General features: G+C 46.1%; 1 protein-coding gene across 1 annotated transcript in view; it reads right to left on the reverse strand.

Moving 5' to 3' along the window:
• naalad2 (N-acetylated alpha-linked acidic dipeptidase 2) overlaps positions 1-11293 on the reverse strand; it is a 316092-nt gene that overhangs the window by 100654 nt on the left and 204145 nt on the right. The window contains exon 6 of the mRNA XM_070891469.1: positions 7431-7617. Within this exon, the coding sequence (XP_070747570.1) occupies positions 7431-7617 (187 nt within the window). The remainder of the gene's footprint in view (positions 1-7430; positions 7618-11293) is intronic.

Genomic DNA, 11293 nt, shown 5'->3' on the forward strand with positions numbered 1-11293 from the left:
GCACGCGAAAGGGTGCCGACTGTGAAAAACACGCAGGGCCTTAGCCCTGCCCCCCTGCTGGCTGGGATTGACTTACTCCGCTGTGCCACGCCATGCTCCAGGACGACTGGAGAGTTCCTCGGTAGGATTTCAGCGTGCTTTTTATCCCAGACAGGTTATGTAAATCTCGGAGGTGCGCCATTTTCTCCAGCATCGGAAACTTGGACCCAACATCTCTAAATTGTCAGACTGCTTGTCCGACATCCAGTACTGGATGAGGAGAAGTTTTCTCCAATTAAATATTGGGAAGACCGAAGCCATTGTCTTTGGTTACTGCCACAAATTGTGTTCCCTGGCAACCGACTCCATCCTTCTCCCTGGCATCTGTCTGAGGCTGAACCAGACAGTTCACAACCCTTGGTGTCATATTTGACCCTGAAATGAGCTTCCGGCAACATATCCGCGGCATAACTAAAACGGTCTATTTCCACCTCCGTAACACTTCCCGTCTCCGCCATTGCCTCAGCTCATCTGGTGCTGAAACCCTCATCCATGCCCATGTTATCTCTAGACTCGACTACTCCAACGCACTCCTGGCTGGCCTCCCACATTCTACCCTACATAAACTTTGAGGTCATCCAAAATTCGACTGCCCATGTCCTAACTCACACCAAGTCCCGCTCACCCATCACCCCTGTACTCGCTGACCTACATTAGCTCTCAGTTAAACAATGCCTTGATTTCAAAATTCTCATCCCGGTTTACAACTCCCTCCATGGCCTTGCCCCTCACTATCTCTGTAATCTCCTTCAGCCTCACAACCGCCCCCCCCCCCACCGCCCTTGCCACCAGAGACATCTGCACTCCTCAAATTTTGTCCCCTTGAGCATCCAATTATAACTGCCAAACCATTGGTGGCCGTGCCTTCAGTTGCCTGGGAACTCCCTGCCTAAACCTCTCTACCTCTCTTTCCTCTTAAAAATCTACCTCTTTGACCAAGCTTTTGATCATCTGCCATCATTTCTTCATATGTGGCTCGGTGTCAAATTGATTTGTTTTGTCTTAATACACTCCTGTGAAGCGCCTTGGGACGTTTTACTAGGTTAAAGGTGTTTTTTAAATACAAGTTGTTGTTGTTGTTTGTCTTGTTCGTTTCCTGAACTTATTCCCTGGCAACTGTACCTTGGAATAACAACACACATGCATGGCAATCCACACAATTCTATTGGCTCTTGAAACTATATGGGGTGGATTTTAGGCTTTTGCGATTTCGCGGCGGGGCGTTGAAGATAGCGCCTGAAAATAGGTAACGCCTTTGACTGGTCCACGAGCGCCACATGAGAGCAGAGCGATGGTACACTTGTCCAGGAGGACTATAGACATTGATGACCAGCTCATTGAAGCATTGGGGGGGCATATCCCAACAGCTGGCCACCATGACTGAGTACATTCCATGGATGGCGGAAGCCCTGGAGGCAATAGCCAGGAACACTGCTGGCATAGGCCTCCCAGTGGTCCCAGAGCGTGGCACTCCACCCCTAGGATCCGCACCACCAGTGTGAACGACAGATGAGAGCATGGACCAAGATCCTGCTTCTGCATCAGAGAATGTTGGCCCCTCAGCATGCACCACTCCTGTACCCGTGCAACCACCGCCTCTGCTGTCATCCCCCCCCGCAATGAGGAGCTCCCAGGAAATGGAATATGCTGTCCTTCCTCAGGAGGACAGCATTCCCGCTCCCATACACGGTTCACACTCCAGCCACCAGTGACGGTTCCGCCGATGATGAGGTGCAGCAGGCCACAGCCGGGCCTTCCAGCCAAGAGCAGTACCTGGGCATCCTCAGACACCTTCTGCTCCCGCACCCCACACTCCCCCCCCCCGACCTGCCCCCACCACCATCACCCCACACCCCCACCCACCCCACCCCACCCCGCAACACCCCTCCCCACCCCCAACACAGCAGCCCTCTAGCAGCCTTGCTGTAGACACTGAGGCCTCATTGAGGAGAAGCAGCAGGCGTGGGAGGGGCTAAAGGGAAGGGAGGGCGGCAAAGTGCGGCTAAGAGCCATTAAGGGGAGGCACTAGATTGTGCTGATGCATTTCTGTTGAATGAGTAATAGTATAAATAGTTGTATGTGAACAAATTACTTCTTTTGGATTGACTTGCTGCAGGAAGCTGTTTTGTGTTTAGTTAGGTTTTATTTCTTTATTGTATCGTTTGGGGTTGTGGGGTGGGGGCATTGTTTATTATTAATCTTTATAAAAATGTTTTTTGACTTTTGCCATTGGTGTCTTGTGTCTCATTGCAGAATTCAGTGGAGATGTGCCATCATGGTGGCACAGAGTTGTGAGTCAATTTAAATAATAACTTGCTCTTGAATGTTTTTCTGCCAAAGTGCATGACCTCACACTTTCCAACATTATACTCCATCTGCCAAATTTTTGCCTACTCACTTAGCCTGTCTTTGTTCTTTTACTGATTTTTTTGTGTCCTCCTCACACATTGCTTTTCCTCCCATCTTTGTATCGTTGGCAAACTTGGCTACGTTACACTCAGTCCCTTCCCCCAAGTCATTAATATAGATTGTAAATAGTTGGGGTCCCAACACTGATCCCTATGGCACCCCACTGGTTACTGATTGCCAACCCGAGAATGAACTGACTCTCTGTTTTCTGTTCGTTAGCCAATCCTCTATCCATGCTAATATATTACCCCTAACTCTGTGATCATTTATCTTGTACAGGAACCTTTTATGTGGCACCTAGTCAAATGCCTTCTGGAAGTCCACATACACTACATCCACTGGTTCCCCTTTATCCACCCTGTTCGTTACATCCTCAAAGAATTCCAGCAAATTTGGCAAACATGACGTCCCCTTCATAAATCCATGCTGACTCTGCCTGACCGAATTTTGTTTTTCTAAATATCCTGCTACTGCTTCTTTAATAATAGACTCCAACATCTTCCCAACCACAGATGTTAGGCTAACTGGTCTATAGTTTTCTGTGGCGGGGTTCCGGAGGAGGGTCATGCGCCAGGTGGCTAGGCCGTAACCTTTGTGACATATCAGCCAGCCTTGCCCTTGTTTTTGTTGCTGAAACATTCGTGAGACACTGCTCTCACACAAGATGAAAACATTATGTGCACTCCCTGGATAGTGGGTATTCACTCTGAGGAAACGCTGTGTGTGGTCGGAGACCAGCTGTACGTCTAGGTAGTGGTATCCCTTTCGCTTTCTGAACACCTCTGTGTTGTGTAATGGTGTTCACAAGGCGATGTGTGGACAGTCAATGGCACCTTGAAACCTCAGAAAACCTACAATTCTTGGCTGTTCCTGCTCATTGGGAACTTTATTAAATCCATTCTGCATGTAACCTGGTGAATGCAGCTATGTGCAGCGTGCTGAGAGATGCTGCATATGTCCCCTGCTGCTGCCTTGAAGGAGCCGGAGGCAGTGTAGGCCATCGCCGCAGTTACCTTCACCTCGACGGACAGCACAGCCCTGTTGGTGCTGGTAGGCTGTAGGTCTGCCTGTAGGAGCTGGCATATCTCTGATAGAAGTTCTTTTCAGAAACGCAGCCTTCTAACGCACTGTGCCTCAGAGAAGTGAAGGTATAAGCGAAGGTCCCTGTAAACCCGTGGGGGTAAGGCCTCCCCCCAACCCCCCCCCCCCCCCCCCACAGGTTTGCGACCTCTTCGAATCCGTGGCCCGACATGGCCGAGAATTCTTCTTCCAGCTTGAAGCCGCCTGCCAATAGCAACCAGCATGATACGCTGGCGAACTAATATTGCCCATTGAAATCTCTCACTGACCTTAGCAAACTGGCATGGCACATAAAAGTGCCATTTTCCAACTCGGAGCCTCACGCAGCGTGCTGCACGCAACTGTAGCAGTCACTGACAGCTGCGATATAAGATCCTCCAGCCTGCATTTAAATAACCCGCCAATATTGCCTGCTGCACCCTGGGACTACCTGTTTTTTTTAGGCGTTTCCTGGGGCAGGTGTTAAATGAGGAGTTATGGCAGAAAGTTAGGGCTGAAAGTGGTTACGTTTTTGCACCAGAACTAACAATTAGCCAAACCTACCGACCTGGGACTAAATTCTGGACGTCTGGCATTACGCCCATTTACAGCATTTAACGCCCTGCTGGGCGCTAACCGAGATGCAAATGAGCTGAAAATCCAGCCCATTATATTAGGTGATACTTGCCTATATTAGTCTTGCCACCAAACGTTTCTATAGGGAGAAAAGCACTTTAACATTTTTACTGCTGAAAGATTTAACTCCAATGCTGTTATTTCAAACAAGAATGTCTAATGTTTATCCACAGATAAATTTGACTGATTTGCCACCTATAAACTATGATTTTTCCATGAAATAATTCGATCTTTAACTATTTTTAATCACTACACATTATATTTAAGAGATCAGAGAGTTGCTCTCATGTAACTGGATAATTTCTGCAGGTTCTCATGCAAAAGAGTTAAATAGAAGCTGCAGAGGTTCATGTTGTACTTGGAAGAGATTCAGGCCAAGCAGAGAAATTGGGTTTGAAACGTACTCCAGAACCTAACTATTTGAAATGCAAGGTAATCTTCTAGTGTTCATTTCTTTGAGGAGAAAAATCTAAATTTCAAGGCTACTTTTGTTATTAGTGAGAATGTGGGCAAATTCAACACATATCTGAAACTAGTAACTAAGAACGAAGAGATGGCCTCCTAAGTTGGGAAACAGTAGTCCTGACAGACTTGGGGCTTCATAGTGAGAGTTAAAAGTTGTTAAAGACACAACTTGAGGTTCTGGGAGGCAGTTGCAGGAATCAAGCAAATATGGGTGTTCATGATACATCATGATACTATATAATGTAGATGACTACTCCTGCCCATGCCTGTTTGAGTGTGGGAGAAATACTGGCCTAGAAATTGTTTTTCAGCAACCTGCCAGATGCAGGGAATGGAACATAAGGCCGGTGAGCTGCAGACACCAGCTCAGAGTCCCCGGGCAGCACTCCGATGAACAGGATCTCCATTTAGGGCCATTGTGTCACTGGCCATCAGGCAGGTCCTGGGAGAGGGTGGGTATCGAGCGAGAAGAGGAGGTTGATACAATTGGAAGTTTTGGGGGGACTGCAAATGTAACACCCCTATTTAAAAATGGAAGCAGACAAAAAGCAGGAAACTGTAGACCAGTTAGCCTAACATCTGTGGTTGGGAAAATGTTGGAGTCCATTATTAAAGAAGCAGTAGCAGGACATTTGGAAAAGCAAAATTCGGTCAGGCAGAGTCAGCATGGATTTATGAAGGGGACGTCATGTTTGCCAAATTTGCTGGAATTCTTTGAGGATGTAACGAACAGGGTGGATATAGGGGAATTAGTGGATGTGGTGTATTTGGACTTCCAGAAGGCATTTGACTAGGTGCCACATAAAAAGTTACTGCACAAGATAAAAGTTCACGAGGTTGGAGGTAATATATTAGCAGGGATAGAGAATTGGCTAACTAACAGAAAACAGAGAGTTGGAATAAATGGTTAATTCTCTGGTTGGCAATCTGTAACTAGTGGGGTGCCGCAAGGATCAGTGCTGGGACCCCAACTATTTACAATCTATATTAAAGACTTGGAAGAAAGGACTGAGTGTAACGTTGCCAAGTTTGCTGATGATACAAAGATGGGAGGAAAAGCAATGTGTGAGGAGGACACAAAAAAATAAGCAAAAGGGCATAGACAGGCTAAGTGAGTGGGCAGAAATTTGGCAGATGGAGTATAATGTTGGAAAGTGTGAGGTCATGCACTTTGGCAGAAAAAAATTCAAGAGCAAGTTATTATTTAAATGGAGAAAGATTGCAAAGTACTGCAGTACAGCAGGACCTGGGGGTACTTGTGCATGAAACACAAAAGGATAGTATGCAGGTACAGCAAGTGATCAGGAAGGCCAATGGAATCTTGGCCTTTATTGCAAAGGGGATGGAGTATAAAAGCAGGGAAGTCTTGCTACAGCTATACAGAATATTGGTGAGGCCACACCTGGAATACTGCGTGCAGTTTTGGTTTCCATATTTACGATAGGATATACTTGCTTTGGAGGCAGTTCAGAGAAGGATCACTAGGTTGATTCCGCAGGTGAGGGGATTGACTTTTGAGGAAAGGTTGAGTAGGTTGGGCCTCTACTCATTGGAATTCAGAAGAATGAGAGGTGATCTTATCGAAACGTATAAGATTATGAGGGGGCTTGACAGAGTGGATGCAGAGAGGATGTTTTTGCACTGATGGGGGAGACTAGAACTAGAGGGCATAATCTTAGAATAAGGGGCCGCCCATTTAAGATGGAAATGAGGAGAAATTTCTTCTCTCAGAGGGTTGTAAATCTGTGGAATTCGCTGCCTCAGAGAGCTGTGGAAGCTAGGACATTGAATAAATTTAAAACAGAAATAGACAGTTTCTTAAATGATAAGGGGATAAGGGGTTATGGGGAGCGGGCGGGGAAGTGGAGCTGAGTCCATCATCAGATCAGCCATGAACTTATTGAATAGCGGAGCAGGCTCGAGGGGTCAAATGGCCTACTTCTGTTCCTATTTCTTATGTTCTTATGTTCTTATGTGATCAGAAGGGAGGGAGCTGAGCTGGGTCCGGCTATGGTCTTCGGCACTGCTGTGGAGCCGGGAGGAGCAGGAGTGCAGCTTTGACACTGTTAGATAGACTGTGGGATTTTTTTGGATGATGACATAGGATGCACTGAATGGCCCTCTTATCTGTATTTATCTTGGGTTATCTTGTAATGGTCTGGATTTGAACCCCATGATCATTGTAGAATCAAATTCTGCATTTAAACAAAATAATGAGTTCCATTACAAGCTCAACTTCAAGCTGATACAAAACATTGTGCCAACTTCATGGAGTGTGAGTGCCACTGCCTTTTCAGGATAACACTCAATAATGATTGGAGGATGGGTATTTTCTGAGTGACATTTCATATCAATTTCAGTTGGAAGAAACTGTCCGAGAAACTTACAGTCTCTGTGTACTAGTCAGACTCCATTGCAGAAAATATCTATCCAAGGTTAACAGCAACCACAGTTAAAACACTCATTTCCCATTAATGCAGAGTTTTTGCAGAGTGAGAGGGGAAGAAATAAATAAGTTAGCAATCCAAATCCATTCCTCAAAAAATTACAAACCTGTTTACATATTTTGAACTTGAACTGTGTATCCTTTTATTATTTTGTAGCAATTTCCGTTAAAAAGAATGTTTTCCAGAACAATGTTCCTTAATGCAAGAACAGGAGATACTGACCAGCACCTGAAGATCTTCATGCACTGGAACCAATTTAGACTTAATATAAATTAATCAGCTCCAAGTAAACAAGGCACAGTCCCAATATTGCACCAAAAGGATTTGCTTCACTTAGATCTGACAAAGGATACGGTTGTTTGTTATAGTACATACCATTAGCTGGAAAGCCTGGGGTCAGAGGATCTCCAGCTCCATTCAGGTTCAATATGTTTCCACGCTGGACACCGCTTCCAGGGAGATTCCAGCCATTTGGGTAAGGGTGTACCCCTGGTGCACAGTAATCAGCAGGGTCTGAGAAAAAGATGACTCCTTTAGCACCTGCATTCATAGCATTCTTAACCTAGGAAACAGGAACAAAGATATAATCAAGCCAAACTGAAAATATTTTAAAAAAGCAAATCTGCTTTATCTGTACAAGGAGAAACAATTGAGGTGCATTTAAATGAATAAGAAATTCATCTACAAATGTATTCTCACACTCATGCTAAGGTATTTTAAAAGTCCCAATATTCCCAACATCCAATATGGGGGGGCAGGATAGAGAATTGTATCACTACACACCCCAAGAAAAAAATGGACACAGCTAAGGCTACGGGTCCCGACAACATCTCGGTTGTAGTGCTAATAGGAATGGATTTGAAAACAGAATAGAAGTGGCTGTAGAGAAACTACATCTAAACTTAAGGCAGCACACCATCCCATTGGAGAATCTTGCGTGGGCCGATGTTACTGGAACATCCGGGAATCTCTTGCTCCAGAAATTCACAAACACTGTTTTGCTGGATGTCAGGATAGATTCACACAGCAATAAAAACAGAAAATGCTGGGAATAATCAGCAATCAGACAGTATCTGTAGAAAGAGAAACAGAGTTAACGTTTCAGCTCGATGACCTGTCATACCAACCGTTAACTCGGTTTCTCTCTCCTCAGATGATGGCTGACCTTCTGAGTATTTCCAGCATTTTCTGTTTTTTTTCCTGATTTCCAGCATCCACAGTATTTTGCTTTTGTATTAGATTCACAAGCAGTTCCTTTACCTTTTGCAGCACAAACTGTTGTCAAGCATTTTTCTTCTGTTCGTAACTGAAGTTCAAATCTTTCCCACAGTGCTCTGAACTGAGCTTCAGTATAAAATCTTCTCCCAAGGTTCCTCACTTGGTAGCAGAGCGATCAACCATTTTGGTCCCACCATCTAAAATCCCCTCCCTAAATCCTCTGTCTTGTCACTCTCTCGCTGACTTGAGAAATCTCAAAACCTACATTTTTCACTGCACCTTTAGCCAACTTCCAAATCCGCTATCATTTGGTCTATCTCCCTCCTACATATTATTATATTAAAGATGTTGCTGCTGTTTTCTATTCTCCCTGAGCACCATCGCTGTCCACGACAGCAGACTACCTGCACTCAAACATCTGTCAACTTTAATCTATTACTGACTGCTGAGAGAGAGAGGGAGAGCCCCGACTCAGAGTTTTCCCAAATGTTCATCAAGACCTTCTGGGATACCAGTCATTGATGTAGCAACATTGAAAGTAGTCTGGATCTGGAAAATTTCATTTCTGCAGGTGTCAAGTCTCTTTTCCAGATCTGCAGGGTGCAACGGCACTTATTTTCATATTGATGCAAATTGGTTTTGGTGCACATCAATGCAAAATTGGGATCATAACTCAGGGGCCTTCAAAGCACAGTGAAGCCATGAGGTACAAGACTTCTAGAGAAGGCATTGTCATGATGGTTTGAGTTCCCACCAAGTTTTCTTTTAAATCATTCTGGGGATATGGACGTCGCCAGCAAGGCCTGCTTTTATTGACCATCCCTAATTGCCTTTGAGGTGGTGGTGGTGAGCCACCTTCTTGAACCGCCACAGGTGATGAAAGTACTCCCACAGTGCTGTTACTGAGAGAGTTCCAGGATTTTGACCCAGCAATTGGCCTCCAACACCCACAACCGAGTGAGCAGGAAGGTTTCAGCAACTCAAAATGGCAGAAACAGGGTTTTGTTTTCTTTATCTGCCTTCACTTGCAGTGCTACTGCTGTTTATAGTGACACTACCATCTATTTGTGCATCAGATGTTTAAGTGAATCTCCCAAAAATAACAACAGCATTGCAAATTTATCGTGCAAATTTGTGACCAGATTCAATAGCTGGACATGCGTGTTATAATTCGGTACAATAGCATTTTTGCTCTAAAATCCATTTATGACCCAACTGAAATTACCTTACCAAAGTACAGTTGTAAGACTGTCAATCAATCCTTGACACTTCAATGGCTCACATTCATGACTCATTAAAAGGCATGGAGGTCTGCTCGCTATAGTCATGGGGCCCGAATTTGATCAAACCTAAGTTCCGCCCGTTTTTCAGCGGTCCCCGGGCGGAGCATGATATTTTTAGCGGCTGCTATTGCTGGGGCCAATTGGGTGCAAGATTCATCCCGGTTTTATCGGTGGGAGCGGGAGCGGCAGGCAACAGGAGGCATTGACCGGTTGCGGGCGGCAGCGGGAGTTGTCCATAGGTGCAGGCCTCTTGACTCGGGAAAGATCAGAGGCCGTATATTGCGCATGCGCGAGATTTGAAACATTTTTTTTGTAGTTTTTTTGACTGATGACCTCACTTTTCCTGCAATTGGGGTTGAGGGGTCAGCTGCACATGTGCACAAATTCCCGTGAGTGACTTGCACCTGACAGTTACAGAGGGAAATCATTGAGAGGGGGAAGAGAATCATCAGACATCCACCTTGAAAACCCATCATGAGTGGTAGAAAAGTTGCCAGGAAGTCCAATGCAGGGAGGCTCAGATCTCCCTGGTTTACTGAGGATAAGCTGGAGGCACTTGTCTCTGAGGTGGAGCGCTATTACAGAGAGCTCATCCGGGATGGTCATGGCAAGCCAGCCCCGCCCCAATATAAACGCATTTGGCGGGAGATTGGGGAGGCCGTGTCCGCAGTGGGCACCGTGGTTCATGATGGAGACCAGTGCAGGAAGAGATGGAATGATGGAGACCAGTGCAGAAAGAGATGGAATGATGTGGCAGCTCCAGCAAGAGTAAGTAAAGATCTTATTGTTGCACTCCCGTACTATTCAAAAAGTATATGTGGCCATTGTGTGTGTGTGAGTGTGTGTGTGTGAGTGTGTGTGTTGCATGTGCAAACCGGTTAAAGCTTTTAACTTCATTTCTGCAGAGGAAAAGAACAGCCAACGCCTCAAAGCAGTGTGGCACAGGAGGGGGCCCACCAGAGGTCATCAAAGTGACTGATATCGAGGAGCGTGCCTTGGCGTTGGTGGGTGACCATCCCGTGCCACCACATATGGTGGAGCCAATCCCGTGCTACAACATGGTAAGTTTATACAACTCTCCAGTCTGTGGTACACCCATGTCATGCAAGGTCATGTAATGTGATGTAAAATGCATTTTAATGTACTGTCTGTCAGCCATTTAGGGTGTGGTGATGTAGCCATGGTAGTCCTTGAAATAAGACTGTGACATGTCACGGTACTCATGTCAGCATTACCAACCCCCCCCCCCCGCCCCCCACCCGCTAAACACTGAAATGTTGTATTGTACTTGCAGATGATGAATCAGAGACCACCGACTTAGGCACCCCATCCACTGCTGCCACGCACAGGCCATGTGCAACACCAACACCATCCACCTGGACCTCATCAGGAGCCCACCCCAGCAGTTCCTTCTGCCCCCCCACTCCACTCAACATCCCTCATAGCCCCCGCATCCACCTCCGCAATCGACAGGGACGACAACCAGGAGGAAGAGCAGGGAGAAGGCCCAGTGTTTGTACCTCTTGAGCTCGAGGAGGTGGAAGAGGAGGACTCCATCCTCTTGGCATGTGTGCCACCTGTACGCCCAACATCTCTATCGGGGACCGAGTTTTTGGGCTTTGAGTCGGAGAAAGCGCCATTGAAGCCACCAAGCCGCCTCCACCCAGGATGATGCAACAGGGAGATGATGATGCAAGACGGGTGGCAGCAATGCAGGAAATGGTGCAGCCTAACCCT

The sequence above is a fragment of the Pristiophorus japonicus genome, chromosome 10 (assembly GCF_044704955.1).
Source record: "Pristiophorus japonicus isolate sPriJap1 chromosome 10, sPriJap1.hap1, whole genome shotgun sequence".
In the NCBI taxonomy this organism is placed as follows: Eukaryota; Metazoa; Chordata; class Chondrichthyes; family Pristiophoridae; genus Pristiophorus; species Pristiophorus japonicus.